Source organism: Nerophis lumbriciformis, linkage group LG05, assembly GCF_033978685.3.
Source record: "Nerophis lumbriciformis linkage group LG05, RoL_Nlum_v2.1, whole genome shotgun sequence".
NCBI lineage: Eukaryota > Metazoa > Chordata > Actinopteri > Syngnathiformes > Syngnathidae > Nerophis > Nerophis lumbriciformis.
In genome coordinates, this window is record NC_084552.2 from 39,709,928 (window position 1) to 39,725,630 (window position 15,703).

At 38.9% G+C, this 15,703-nt stretch overlaps 2 protein-coding genes across 3 annotated transcripts; both read left to right on the forward strand.

The window, feature by feature from the left end:
- The first annotated feature begins 957 nt into the window (after window positions 1-957).
- Window positions 958-8,729, forward strand: ndufs2 (NADH:ubiquinone oxidoreductase core subunit S2). The gene is made up of 14 exons (XM_061960350.2): window positions 958-1,100; window positions 1,416-1,519; window positions 1,603-1,793; window positions 1,878-1,998; window positions 3,055-3,167; window positions 4,704-4,778; window positions 4,846-4,923; window positions 7,212-7,297; window positions 7,379-7,498; window positions 7,578-7,707; window positions 7,783-7,878; window positions 8,101-8,184; window positions 8,424-8,481; window positions 8,553-8,729. Exons 1-14 carry the CDS (start codon window positions 994-996, stop codon window positions 8,588-8,590), a joined length of 1,401 nt encoding a protein of 466 aa, XP_061816334.1. The 5' UTR covers window positions 958-993; the 3' UTR covers window positions 8,591-8,729.
- Window positions 8,730-8,822: 93 nt separating this feature from the next.
- Window positions 8,823-12,069, forward strand: fcer1g (Fc epsilon receptor IgFc epsilon receptor Ig). Of its 2 annotated transcripts, XM_061960352.2 has the most exons (6): window positions 8,823-8,884; window positions 8,983-9,053; window positions 10,874-10,965; window positions 11,316-11,354; window positions 11,532-11,555; window positions 11,623-12,069. In XM_061960352.2, exons 2-6 carry the CDS (start codon window positions 8,987-8,989, stop codon window positions 11,674-11,676), a joined length of 276 nt encoding a protein of 91 aa, XP_061816336.1. In that variant the 5' UTR covers window positions 8,823-8,884; window positions 8,983-8,986; the 3' UTR covers window positions 11,677-12,069. The 2 variants fall into 2 exon arrangements, with proteins under 2 accessions (XP_061816336.1, XP_061816335.1); XM_061960351.2 differs by lacking the exon at window positions 8,823-8,884 and having other exon boundaries at window positions 8,891-9,053.
- Window positions 12,070-15,703: the final 3,634 nt, after the last annotated feature.

A 15,703-nucleotide genomic window follows, 5' to 3' on the forward strand; every position in this document is an offset into this window, starting at 1 on the left:
AGACACAAGACCAATAAAACACGACGGTGGAGAACACACAGAGAGAGAGCAAGGTTGCATAGAGCCAGATGATGGCTTACAGTACTCGAACAGATGACTACGTTCTGGCACCGGATAGCAGGTTGTGCAGGCTTATGAAGGCGGTCCTCTGATCAGCAGCAGGTGCGCCGATTGCTGGAGATTGATTGCAGCCGCTTGCTGCCGCCGGACTGACACGCGCTTGGCACGCTCCTGGAAGTGCGCTCTGATGAGCGCACAGATGAGTGCGAAATGGCATGCGCCCGGGCCGTGACAGTTAAAAAGAAAAAGGCCTATATATATATATATATATATATATATATATATATATATATATATATATATATATATATATATATATATATATATATATATATATATATATATATATATGTGTACATGCATTTAAAGACAAAACTTAGTGTCAGCTTTGTTATATAGGTAGGGGGGGGGGGGGGCATTTGCAACAAACAGGCCAAAAATACGCAATCTTATGAGAAAAAACTGAAATTTTGATTATAATAACTAATAATAACAATGTACACTTTTCACCCATAACACAAAGCTGACACTAAGATTTAAAAATATATATAATGCTTTTTGTGTGTGTGTTTTTTACAGAATTAAAAAAAATATCAAAATGGCCCCTGCGTACTTAAAAAAGTGGTGGAAATAATTTGGTCAATCTTGACCTTATTAGTGGGTTATTAGTATCTAAATTTAAACTTTTTCCTCGATATATTAAGTGTTTTTTCTTACATGATAATGTCCGCGGGCCAATTAACCTACTGCCGTAGGCCACACTTTAGACAGACACCCTTGCAGTACACTATAATTATATTGTTGTAGTAATAGTAGTATTGACGTTCACCATTGGGTGGCAACCAAGCGCGCTACTCACCGGGTATGCCTCTTTAAGAAGAGCGAGGAAGCAACTCCATTACGTCACTTGCCTGAGGTGGCTTGACAACCAAGATGGCGGCCACAATGTTGAGGTCGCTTACCAAACTAGGACGTCCTTCAACAAAAGTACTGTTAAATAGTAGTATTGGACATCCTGGTTGCGCTGTGCTTCAAACCCGGTAAGTAAAAGTATGGTTCAAATGCTTAATATAAAGGATTTGACGTTTCTTTCAGACAGACAGTGTAGCCTAAACAAGAAGATGTACACTCGCCCCACAGTAAGCTAATGTTACCACAATGTTGCCACAATAAGCCCACTTAATCAGGTAACTGCCTAACATATTTTGGTACAGCCAGCTTTAATAGCACTCTGTGAGACCTTGTGTTGAATAAATCGCGTCGTTAGTATTTATTGGCTTGCTACAACACCCAGTAAAAGTAGAGACAGTGCAGCTACAATAATGCAATGTCGTTATTATTGTGTTCGTTATCAGGAATAAACAATGGCAACCAGATGTGGAGTGGACTGAGCAGTTTGCTGGCGCAGTGATGTACCCCACTGCTATTAATAAGAATTGGAAACCACCTCCATGGAATGGTACTCACTCTCTAAAAAAAATGTTTGCAATTAAAGTGATGGGTCAGATTTCCACACAAAATTCTCTCCTTTGTTTTGGTCAGACAGAGATCCTGTGGCAAAGAAGGATGTGTCTAACCTTGTCCTCAACTTTGGGCCGCAGCATCCTGCCGCTCACGGCGTGCTCCGCCTGGTGATGGAGCTCAGTGGCGAGTCGATCAAAAAATGCGACCCCCACATTGGCCTGCTTCATCGCGGCACGGAGAAACTAATCGAGTACAAGACTTACCTGCAGGTACTTAATCAAACAAATGAACTATAACATACTTTTTAACATATTGTAAGTCTATGAGGTTTCTTCTTCTTGTGTCTGCTGAAGGCTCTGCCCTACTTTGACCGTCTCGACTATGTTTCCATGATGTGTAACGAGGAGGCCTACTCCCTGGCTGTGGAAAGGCTTCTCAACATCCAAGCACCGCTGCGTGCTCAGTGGATCAGAGGTAAACATTTAAAAGGGAACTGCACTTTTTTCTGGAATTTTGCCTATCGTTCACAATCATTATGAAAGAAATGACGACTGATGTTTTTCTTATGCAATCTGATATAATAAAGAAAAACCAAACAAAAGTCTGCTTACAATGGATCATATGGGAGCCGCTGTATTCTGCCTATAAAGCCTTTAAAAACACATCTAACCACCTCCATTATGGTTTTATATACACGATATGAGTATATATGTATTGTTGTAACAGGCACATTAATAATAACATTTAATATATACATATTTTGATAATTTTAAGCATACGCGGCGCATTGATTTCAAAAAGCATCACAACGTTCGCTTCTTTTTTTAAACATCAGTGATTTCTACTCACCGCAGACTTCATGAGAGCCAACAAAAATAATAAAACATCACTTACTGTGCATTGTCTGCTGTCATTGGGATGCTGACTGCTAGGATGTTCCTGTATTCCCATTAAGATGAAGAATGACTCATAGTCCTCGTGTTGTTTTCGCTATTTCCAAGTCTAAATTGGCTGTCAAAGTGTACCAACTTGTCGGAATCCATCCTCGTTCTTATACTATCCAGGTGAGAGGCCTTATCTACGATCAACAATTAAGTTTGACGAGCAAGAAAACAAAGAAGCCGTTCATCAGTCGATCATGTTGGCAGGCAAGCTCGTGATTACGCGTCGCTATAAATAGTTTGTCTGTGTTAGCGCTTATAATAACAATATCACTAATACTTGGTTAATATTCAAGTCACAAAATGTAAATGGAGTATTTTTAGCGGTTTTTGGATGGTTATTTATTGGGTTTTATGGGCTGAATAGAGGACCTCCCATTGGCTTTGCTGTAAGCGGACTGTTCTTTACGTTTATGAGTTAGAATGCATTTAAAAAAATTACATTCGTCATGTCTTTCATAATGATTGTGTACGGTAGGCAAAATTCCAAGAAAAGTGCAGTTCCCATTTAAGTGGACCCTGAATGCTTCATTAGCATCTGCTAGAAACACATTTATGAATAAACTGCCCCTCTGTGTTTAAATTGTAGTTCTGTATGGAGAGCTGACCCGCATTCTGAATCACATCATGGCTGTCACTACTCACGCACTCGACATTGGAGCCATTACCCCCTTCTTTTGGATGTTCGAGGAGAGAGAGAAGGTCACTGATGACTTTTGTCTTTGCATAAAACATATACCGTACAGTATACACCAAGTACAAAACCTAAAACCAGTGAAGTTGGCACGTTGTGTAAATCGTAAATAAAAACGGAATACAATGATTTGCAAATCCTATTCAACTTATATTCAATTGAATACACTGCCCTTTCCTTTTAACAACACTCAATTTTTGAAACTTTTCAGGTGGAATTATTTCACATTCTTGCTTGATGTACAGCTTAAGTTGTTCAACAGTCCAGGATCTCCGTTGTCGTATTTTACGCTTCATAATGCGCTACACATTTTCAATGGGAGACAGGTCTGGACTACAGGCAGGCCAGTCTAGTACCCGCACTCTTTTACTACGAAGCCACAATTTTTTTTAACACGTGCAGAATGTGGCTTGGCATTGTCGTGCTGAAATAATCAGGGGCCTCCATGAAAAAGACGTTGCAAGGATGGCAACATATGTTGCTCCAAAACCTGTATGTACCTTTTAGCATTAATGGTGCCTTCATAGATGTGTAAGTTACCCATGCCTTCGCCACTAATACACCCCCATACCATCACAGATGCTGGCTTTTGAACTTTGCGCCTATAACAGTCCAGATGGTTATTTTCCTCTTTGGTCCGGAGGGCAAGACGTCCACAGTTTCCAAAAACAATTTGAAATGTGGACTCGTCAGACCACAGAACACTTTTCCACTTTGTATCAGTCCATCTTAGATGAGCTCGGGCCCAACGAAGCCGGCGGCGTTTCTGGGTGTTGTTGATAAATGGCTTTCACTTTTCATAGTAGAGTTTTAACTTGCACTTATAGATGTCGCGATGAACTGTAGTTACTGACAGTGGTTTTCTGAAGTGTTCCTGAGCCCATGTGGTGATATCCTTTACACACTGATGTCGCTTTTTGATGCAGAACCGCCTGAGGGAGCGAAGGTCACGGGCATTCAAAGTTGGTTTTCGGCCTTGCCACTTGCGTGCAGTGATTTCTCCAGATTCTCTGAACTTTTTGATGAAATTACAGACCGTAGATGGTGAAATCCCTAAATTCCTTGCAATAGCTTGTTGAGAAATGTTCTTAAACTGTTCGACAATTTGCTCACGCATTTGTTCACAAAGTGGTGACCCTCGCCCCATCTTTGTTTGTGAATGACTAACCATTTCATGGAAGCTGCTTTTATACCCAATCATGGCACCCACCTGTTCCCAATTAGCCTGTTCACCTGTGGGATGTTCCAAATAAGTGTTTGATGAGCATTTCTCAACTTTCTCAGTCTTTTTTGCCACTTGTGCTAGATTTTTTTAAACATGTTGCAGGCATCAAATTCCAAATGAGCTAATATTTACCAAAAATACCAAAGTTTACCTATTAGAACGTTAAGTATCTTGTCTTTGCAGTGTATTCAATTGAATGTAGGTTGAAAAGGATTTGCAAATCATTGTATTCTGTTTATGTGTATGATTTACACATTGCGCCAAATTCACTGGTTTTGTAGTTCTCAGCATGTTGATCCTATTCTTTCGCTCTTTTTAGATGTTTGAATTCTACGAGAGAGTGTCCGGAGCCAGAATGCACGCCGCCTACATCCGACCTGGTGGTGTTCATCAGGTATTTAAAACAAATTACCGGGAAAAGCATGTGAATGTAAGTGGCAAACTCTTCCACTGTGTTCTAGGATCTTCCTCTGGGCCTGATGGACGATATCTATGAGTGGTGCAAGAACTTTTCTATTCGCATTGACGAGGTGGAAGAGGTGAGTTGTCATCCGAGTGTTGGGCTGTTATACTAATGGTCGGAATTCTCCTATCACAATAATTCTCATTTTGTATACTCTGTGAAATAAGTATTTAAACCCAGGCTGACTTTGTATGCTTAACCCTAACGAACCATCCATCATTTTTATAGATAATTGTAACGGAAAGACCGAATGTTTTTTGTTCTTTTTAAATCCAGAGATGAACGAATAAAAGTTATTATGTATTTGATCTCAATGCAAAATGGGACTTATTATTTAGTGGGAACCCTTGTTGGTAAAGTGAGGCCTTTAGTTGGTAACCAGGATTGCACACATCAAAACAGATTTTGCTTACCAGGATTGCACACAGGATTTTGCTGAAGCAGAAAGTTTGAAGTTTGTTGCTAACGTTCAACATTTCTCTGCTTTGAAATACGTTGTGTCGACTTGATGCCATATACTGTACAGTGGTACCTCAGCTCACAAGTTTAATTGGCTCTGGGAGGGCGCTCATAACCCAAAATACTCGTATTTAAAAACAACGTTCCTAATTAATATGTATTACAATTCAATTTATCCATGCAAGCCCCCCTAAAATCAAATTTTTAACATGTAACATGCTTTAAAATAGGATATAAGATCAGGGGTGTCAAACTCAAATACAGAGTGGGCCAAAATTTAAAACTGAACAAAGCCGCGGGCCAAGGTTGAACAAATTAACCTTTTTGATAGGGACCCAAACAAGTTTTGCATTAAATATTGAACAAGCAAGGCTTATATAACTTTATAGTGACATGCAAAATCGAGTTTCAAATAATAATAATAATAATTAGAAAATATCAATGGCATATCAAATACAATTTATTTGAGGAAAAACGCCACTTTTGGGGCATCCACACTGGAGAAAAAATCAAGGTAACGCCATCTAAAAATTAATAGTATGAAACACATGATCAAATATATGTAAAAATAAATATAAACAATACATTAACAAGTTATTAAAAACGTAACATTGAGAGAATAATAGTAGTAATATTAATAAGATAGAAACCAACACAATAAATAATAAAAAACAAGAGTTTAACATGATCAGTAAAAAACCTTATTAAAAAGGTGTGTCTTTAGCCTTTTTTTTTTTTTTTTTTTCCCAAATATCAACAGTCTCTGCAGTCCTGAGGCTTGTTCTACAGGTGCGGGGCATAGTGGCTAAATGCTGCCTCACCATGGGTCTTTGTTCTGGTATTTGGTGATGGTAAAAGGCCGATGCCTTTTATATTTACCAAAATCTAATAATTAGTACATTAATGATCACTTTAGGAACATTATTCCCCCGTGACCCTGATAGGGACAAGTGGTAAAAAATAAATGGATGGATGTTTTTATCCACAAAGTCAGAAATGATTTGAAGAAAAATGTGTGTTCATGCTATAGATGAGGAGTTGAATCAGAACAAATTGACTAAATTTCATTGAAGATGTTTCACCTCTCATCCAGGTCATAGTTTGCAGTTGCTCAGATTAAGAAAACCGAATAAATAACATTTTTCTAATTAACTTGGGTAGATAAATTTAATCTCCAAATCTGGACCAATAGTTTAGGCACACATTCATACCTGCGAGTCAGCATTGTGCACTGAATCCCACACGCAACACAATGCGAGCTGGAGTGTTGAGACAGTCTTTTAGCAAGGGTGCGTTGGATAAAGCCACTGCTTCTTTAAATAGTTGTCTTTTCTAATTATATGCTAGTGCTGGTCATACTTTTTTATCATCTTTTTTCTGTACTCTAGTTAGTATTCTCTCAGGTGCATTTGTGCTTCATTTCTTCCGGAGGTACCTACCTACTTTTGCAACACTGGCAATATAGTAAATTTGGACTTATTCAGCTGTAATGCGTGGTATTGACTGGCTGGCTCGTTTGATGAACATAAGTGCACATACACTAGTCACTGCATCCAGTCAAGAAACAAATAACATTGTTCAGAAAATGCCCTCATTGGTCACATCACCATGTAAGAAGACCAACTCTCGATTGGCACAAAATATGAATTACATTTTCAATATTAAATATTGGTTATTCATATAACACAGCAAAATTAAACAATTGTGTGTTTTTGTGCAGAAAATGCTAGTCCAAGATTTTCTAAATGACAGCACTCAGTTGTTTTTAGGACTTTTTTGCAAAAATGTTATCTGCTCCCAAGTTTTGAAGTGAATCTCCGGTCTGATTTGAGTGAATTTCCCTGTCCTAGAGTTTATTAGAGAGCGTGGTGGAAAAATATCCTACATGTTTGCTGCCCTCTGCAGATGTTGACCAACAACCGCATCTGGAAGAATCGCACTGTGGACATTGGCGTGGTGACCGCAGAGGAGGCGCTCAACTATGGCTTCAGGTGGTGCCAGATACTTTTCAGACTGAGCTTATCAGAAGAAACATGTTTTTATTTGTTTGGGTTTGTCCATCCGTCCACCAGCGGGGTGATGCTGAGAGGTTCCGGCATCAAGTGGGACCTGCGCAAGTCTCAGCCGTACGACAAGTACGAGGAGGTGGAGTTTGACGTCCCAATTGGCAGCAAAGGCGACTGCTATGACAGGTTCAGGAATGACCCGCTTTCTCCGCCGCTTCCTCCCTCGTCCACGACTTGCATCAACCGGGTCATGTCCTTGCTGCAGGTATCTCTGCAGGATGGAGGAGATGAGGCAGTCCCTGAGGATCATGCACCAGGCCCTCAACAAAATGCCGGAAGGCGAGATCAAGGTGGACGACGCCAAGGTGGCTCCGCCCAAAAGATCAGAAATGAAGGTAAGTGGACACTGGAACCACTTTGAGATGTGTGCATGTCGCCGATACGTCATGTTTGTGTGGTTCTTGTTCTAGATGTCCATGGAGTCCCTGATCCACCACTTTAAGCTGTACACTGAGGGCTACCAGGTTCCCCCAGGGGCCACCTACACCGCTGTGGAAGCCCCCAAGGTGAGGTTGCTTTAACCACATCTTACATTTATTCCGTTATTAGTGATATGATGATGTAATTGAACGATACTCAGGTGAGCTATTATCTTAGGGAGAAGAAGCAAAACCTTTGGTCATGTGTGTGTAATTCTGCTAACAAACATAAAAACCTTAATAATTAGGGAGCCTTTAGGGAGTTGTGATGCTTATTGTTTTTCTCTACTTGTGTTTGTGTTGCTGCAGGGTGAGTTCGGTGTTTACTTGGTGTCAGACGGCTCCAGCAGACCCTACCGCTGCAAGATCAAAGCTCCCGGATTCGCCCACCTGGTGCGTGCTTAAAAAAAAAAGTTAAATATTAGAAACAAAGCCATAAATCATGCAGCACATTTTTTAAATGACTTGTCCTGGAGGCAGCCTCATTAAGTTTACATTCTTAAATGCCCTCACTGCTGCTTCCTTCCTGCTTCTCTCTGCAACAATGCTGTTTTAATTCAAGCCTGCAAAGTTGCTTAAACAAACTACTTGTGCATTAACTTCAGGTTGTAATTGTTTTTGTCCTTTTTTAGGCCGGTTTGGACAAAATGGCTAAAGGACACATGTTAGCAGACGTGGTAGCTATTATTGGTAAGTGAAGTGATCTGCAGGAACCTTTGTTGTTGTTATTGAAGTCACCGGCCTTTTTCTTCCTTCTGCAGGCACACAGGATATTGTGTTCGGCGAGGTCGACCGCTAAGTCTGCGTTTTTTTTTTGGTTGAAGAGGTGTCTACTTCTCACAACCACACCTCACTTCCTGCTCGCCCTTGACGTACGCAGGCCTGATGTTGGCAAATCTCTGATGTATAATGCCTAATAAATATTATAAGATCCAAAAGGAGGCTTTTTGTGATGTATTCACTTCCCTGCGCTCAGAAAGCAGAACTGTTCTTACCATACTTAGCCCTGGTTTGGTCTTTTCAAGGAGGAGTGGCCTGATGAGATCTTATAGAATGGACCTCGAGCTCAGACCACAACTTCCCCCTCTTAGCTGTGAGTTTTTTTAAAGTTATTTTTCTAATCTTCAGTGTTCATCAGAAAAAGAGACACCCGCTTCACCGTTTGGTCATTTTGTGCTTCTTGGACTCAAGAACCATGGCTTTGAGGTGCAGCAACCTGCTATTGGCGGTCATTTCTCTGTGGGTGACTTTGGGTCGAGCCGGTGAGTTTAGGCGTCACACTGTGCTCAGGTGACTGATGCCTCGTATTTTCTTTTCATCATACAAAAGTGAGCATTGGAGGTAAAACGGTTTATGTTTCTGGATGGCCTAATTTGTGTTATTGAAAAGAGAAGCGGGTCGTGTTGCTTGTGGTGAGTGGCTTTGGTGCTGCTTTCAAAATAGAAATCACTCTGTGCATTCATTTTGCTGGACTACTATTAGGGAAAGCGTCTGAAAGGGTTTAATCATATAAGAATTTTCGCCGATCAAAGTGTACCATCTGGTGATGCTTGAAGCTAGACGCTGGCTTAGTCATGTGATCACGGTCTTTCTCAAGCGTGATTCATTTCCTTTTCATTTTTGGTAGAAAAATAGAAGAATGACTTCACCGGAGGCTTCATTATGGTACCCCTGTCTATAGCGTGGCACAAGGGGCCATTTTGAACCCTTTATTGGTTGTTGAGTTGAGTTTATTTGGAACATGAAAGCAAACATGATACATCACAATTTCCAGTTTGTCTTTTCAACATGTTCGAAAGGGAGTAGGAAGAAGCAGAGCTTATTTAATCCTACCCCTTTTCTTTTACATAACAGTTGCTAAAACTTTTGTTCACTTCCTGTTCTCAATTTATTCACAATTTACTCCAAAGGTAATCACAATAAAAATAAATAATAATTGGTGAAGTAAGTCATATTTCATATGATGAGATAAGTAAGTTTATTTTGAGAATGAATGAATGAATGGATGGATGAAATAAATTGAGAATGTTTGTCATGGTTCTTTTTCTTTGTACTTTGTAAACACTTTAAGTTTGAAGAGTTTCTTGAAGTGGGTTATATTAGTACATTGTTTGATTGCTTTGCTTAATCCATTCCATAATTTAATTCCACATACTGATATACTGAAGGTTTTAAGTGTTGTACGTCCATGCAAATGTTTTAAATTTCTCTAAGATTATATTTCTCCTCTTTTTTTGAGAAGAATTGTTGTATATTCTTAGGTAGCAGGTTATAGTTTGCTTTGTGTATAATTTTAGCTGTTTGCAAATTCACTATGTTGTGAAATTTCAGTATCTTTGATTCAATAAATAAAGGATTTGTATGTTCTCTATATCCAACATTATGTATTATTGTAACTGATCTTTTTTGTAACACCGTTAATGAATGAAGTGTACTTTTGTAATTATTTCCCCATATTTCTACACAGTAACTCAGATATGGTAACACTAGCGAGCAGTAGAGATTATTAAGTGATTTTTGGTCTTGAACATGTTTTGCTTTATTCATTATTGATGTGTTTCTTGCTACTTTGTGTTGTATATTTTTTACGTGAGATTTCCAGTTCAATTTATCATCAATCATTATACCTAGAAATTTGGTTTCATTTACTCTTTCAATTTCCACTCCGTCTATTTGTATTTGTGTTTGACTTTCTCTTCGACTGTTACCAAATAGCATTATATTAGTTTTACTGAGATTCAACGATAGTCTGTTTTTGTCAAACCATCTTTTTAATTTGTTAATTTCTTCGATTATTATTTGTATTATCTTCTGTGTTCTCTCCTGAACAAAACGCTGTTGTATCATCCGCAAATAATACTAACTTTAAATCTTTTGTAACTTTACAAATGTCATTTATATAGAGATTGAATAATTTAGGTCTTTGTATTGATCCCTGAGGTACACCACAGGATATATTTAGCGTTAAAGGTTGTGGATGTTGATTACACTGCTGTAAGTTTAGTTAAATGTAACAACTTTATGTCATAATTCCAAACATTTTAACACTGTTAATTAGTGTTTCATTTTCTTTCCTGTGCAGAGGCTCTTGGGGAATGTGAGCTCTGCTACGTGCTGGATGGTATTCTGTTTGTGTACGGCATCATCCTGACCGCCCTCTACTGCAGACTTAAGGTTGGCATCTCTTGTACAGAACGAAAGTCTCACCGTTTTTTATGGATGTATTAATGAATCCCTTGGATGTAGGGCTAGCCTAAATAAACTGCTTTAATCAACTGTCTATCAACATTCCTGAATACAGTATGAATCACTAAAATTAAATACAGTGTGTGTCAGTAGGTATTGCTTCACTTCCTGTATATTGTGCAACAAGTCTAAACTACAATGTTTGTGCTTACATGAAAAAGGAAGACTTTTTAAGGAAAAGCTGTAAATTTAGATCCTTATATTCCTTTAATAACCTAATAAATGATCATCTGAATATATGAACCAGGATTTATATTGTAAATATGTTTGAACTACAGATCAGCAGTGCTAAGAAGTTTGCAGGTCAAAAGAAGCAGGTGAGCACATTAAAAAATGATGATGCAAACGTGCAGAAAAGCGCCACGCAAGCTATAAAGTAGCATGAGCTTTTTGTGCACTTTGCAAAGTCAATCTGGACATTATAATTCATTTACGACGAGTGTAAGCTTCACCATTGTGTGTTAATTTTTTACATCTTTTCCCTTTTTAAACAGCCTGCGAAAGAAGACTTATACACGGTGAGTCCTGGAGACAGTTATGTTGACGTCCATGATTCTTAATACATCATTTTTATTGCCTTCTCAGGGTTTGAAACCTCATGCCGAGGACACATACACTACAATTGGCATCAAGCAGTGATAAGAAAAGAGAATGTATATTTTTTATTTTAAACTTTGCAATGTCATTAGAGCTGTTAATGCATGTGATTAATCACAAAAAATATTGATTAATCTTGTGTAAATGCAGATTAATCACGCAATTTACTTTAAGCGCATATGCTGCTTTACATTCACCGCCGATGGTTGCTTGAAAGGCGGAGTGGTCAGTGATCAGGTCAATGCACACTCATCATAAGGATGAGTGAGGAGACGCCAACTGTTGTGTTCACTGACAGATTTCATTTCAAAATATGACTGGACTTAAGATAAAACTATTCCAAGTTTTGAGCAAATAAAAGATGTGGATTGAAGTAAAACATTTACAAAATGTTTGTATGACAGTCTGACAATAAAAAATTGCATTGTGTCAAAATACGTGAAAGTTATTTGAAATTATGCAAGCAACAAATTTTCTGCGATTAAACATAATGTACGGTATTCACTCAGTGTGTAATCAATCTAATAAAAGAAAATATCGTTTGACTGCTTTTCTTTAAAAAAGGTTTTATCAGATCTTTTTTTTAGAAACAGGAAAACGGAAGTTAAAATATTGTGCAACAATGTTTGAATTTTTTTTGTGATAATGACAAAAGAGAATACATTTTGGAGGGGCCTGTGTCCTGCAAGCTGATAATTTATTATTTCTTTTTATTGTTTTATTGTTCTTTTGCTGCTTCTGTCGGGTAATGTTCAACCTAACCCTGGTCCAGATTTTAAATGGTAATCAGTCACAATCATGAGAGACAAGAAGACAACATTTTATTTTTTTTCCGGTTTCTAACATGTAAAAATCGGCTTATTCTTGGTGGCTAGCAATGCAGCTAATGGGCGCAATCAATTCTACCTCCAAGTCACTTTAAAAATGCATTCTTAAACCGTCAACAATACTTAATTTACTTTCCGTAACCTATATAATAACCAAGCTGTAACAACATTGTTATTGTAAGAGCAAACACTGAGGAACACTTTTTCTAGCGTAGTAACACATTGCCACGCTACAGTATTAGCCGTAAAAGCTAACTACGGCAAGAGATAAGCTAGCTTCTACGACAACACGTAAGGCGTTTGTAATGCACAACACAATGCGATTGGACACTAACCTGAAGGAATCAATAAAGTACTATCTATCTAATATGTACTGACCGAAAAACATGTAGAATCATATTACGGTATCTGTAAATTATTAGCCCACATTTCATGTTTTGTTTGTACACCGTATGTACTGTAGTTGAACAGCTGGCTGGGGAAGTTTTTTTCCGGTTTGTTTGGGTAAGCATTCCATTTATGTCAGAATAGCATGGGTCAAGTTCCACATTTACAGCGCCAAAGTCACTTTCGCCTCACTCTCTCGGCTTCCGTCTGTTCCAACTCAACCCTCCTTTGTGCTCGCTTTTAGAAGCAGCTCTTCATCCTCAGTATGTTCATCTTCAAAAAGGTTGTGAATCCTCATTCGTCCCAAAAAATATTGTCTTCGATGTCTGTTACCAAGTCTACCGTGTTTAGAACACACACGCGTGTTTGATTTCAGAAGTAGGAACAAACATTTGTTGCCAGAAGTCAGACGTGCGGTGCTATGGAAGCAGAAATCAATGCACAGAAGAAATCAGTCCCGGTAATGATTAAAATGACCAAAACGCGGTAAATATTGAACATATTACATATTGTTATGAACGTGTCTTTTAGTACATTACAGGTAAAAGCCAGTAAATTAGAATATTTTGAAAAACTTGATTTATTTCAGTAATTGCATTCAAAAGGTGTAACTTGTACATTATATTTATTCATTGCACACAGACTGATGCATTCAAATGTTTATTTCATTTAATTTTGATGATTTGAAGTGGCAACAAATGAAAATCCAAAATTCCGTGTGTCACAAAATTAGAATATTGTGTAAGGCTAATACAAAAAAGGGATTTTTAGAAATGTTGGCCAACTGAAAAGTATGAAAATGAAAAATATGAGCATGTACAATACTCAATACTTGGTTGGAGCTCCTTTTGCCTCAATTACTGCGTTAATGCGGCGTGGCATGGAGTCGATGAGTTTCTGGCACTGCTCAGGTGTTATGAGAGCCCAGGTTGCTCTGATAGTGGCCTTCAACTCTTCTGCGTTTTTGGGTCTGGCATTCTGCATCTTCCTTTTCACAATACCCCACAGATTTTCTATGGGGCTAAGGTCAGGGGAGTTGGCGGGCCAATTTAGAACAGAAATACCATGGTCCGTAAACCAGGCACGGGTAGATTTTGCGCTGTGTGCAGGCGCCAAGTCCTGTTGGAACTTGAAATCTCCATCTCCATAGAGCAGGTCAGCAGCAGGAAGCATGAAGTGCTCTAAAACTTGCTGGTAGACGGCTGCGTTGACCCTGGATCTCAGGAAACAGAGTGGACCGACACCAGCAGATGACATGGCACCCCAAACCATCACTGATGGTGGAAACTTTACACTAGACTTCAGGCAACGTGGATCCTGTGCCTCTCCTGTCTTCCTCCAGACTCTGGGACCTCGATTTCCAAAGGAAATGCAAAATTTGCATGGTTGGGTGATGGTTTGGGGTGCCATGTCATCTGCTGGTGTCGGTCCACTCTGTTTCCTGAGATCCAGGGTCAACGCAGCCGTCTACCAGCAAGTTTTAGAGCACTTCATGATTCCTGCTGCTGACCTGCTCTATGGAGATGGAGATTTCAAGTTCCAACAGGACTTGGCGCCTGCACACAGCGCAAAATCTACCCGTGCCTGGTTTACGGACCATGGTATTTCTGTTCTAAATTGGCCCGCCAACTCCCCTGACCTTAGCCCCATAGAAAATCTGTGGGGTATTGTGAAAAGGAAGATGCAGAATGCCAGACCCAAAAACGCAGAAGAGTTGAAGGCCACTATCAGAGCAACCTGGGCTCTCATAACACCTGAGCAGTGCCAGAAACTCATCGACTCCATGCCACGCCGCATTAACGCAATAATTGAGGCAAAAGGAGCTCCAACCAAGTATTGAGTATTGTACATGCTCATATTTTTCATTTTCATACTTTTCAGTTGGCCAACATTTCTAAAAATCCCTTTTTTGTATTAGCCTTAAGTAATATTCTAATTTTGTGACACACGGAATTTTGGATTTTCATTTGTTGCCACTTCAAATCATCAAAATTAAATGAAATAAACATTTGAATGCATCAGTCTGTGTGCAATGAATAAATATAATGTACAAGTTACACCTTTTGAATGCAATTACTGAAATAAATCAAGTTTTTCAAAATATTCTAATTTACTGGCTTTTACCTGTATATATAGACTTGCAGTGTGGATATAAAAGGTCGCTGGAGGGTTTTGAAATTGTTTTAGAGGGATTTGAAGGCCACAACGGTGACTCCTGTTAGCTGCATCTTTCAGGCGTTTTTTAATCTTTGAAATCCTACAAAAAAAAAAGATGTGTGTTCTTGTCTGTCATAATTATTGTGAACGATAGACAAAATTCCAAAAATTGAGCAGTTCCCCTAAAGCCAGATCTTTATTAGAATCTCGGTATAGTCCTGTTTAGATGAAGACAAGGAATGTGGAACCAAGCGTTTTTTTGTGACTTTCTCGCCATTCAAGGGTTTAAATTGGATGGCAAGGTTCCGACTTGTCGGAATACGTCCTCATCTATCTACTATCCAGGTGAGAGGCATGATTTATGATCTAGAATAAAGTTTAACGAGCAGGGAAGTGCGGAAGCAGCTCACTAGTTGATCATGTTAACATCGGCACACAAGCTTGTGATCCCGGCGCCGCCATAAATACTTTGTCTGCGTTAGCGCTTATAATAACAATATAACTAAGACTTGGTGAATATTCAAGTCACAAAATGTAAATTAAGTACTTTTGGATGGTTATTTATTGGGTTTTATGGGCGGAATAGAGGACCTCCCATTGGCTCCGCTGTAAGCAGACTTCTATTTACGTTTATTTTCAAGTTAGAGTGCATTAAAAAAGAAAATACATCCGTCATTTCTTTCATAATGATTGTGAAC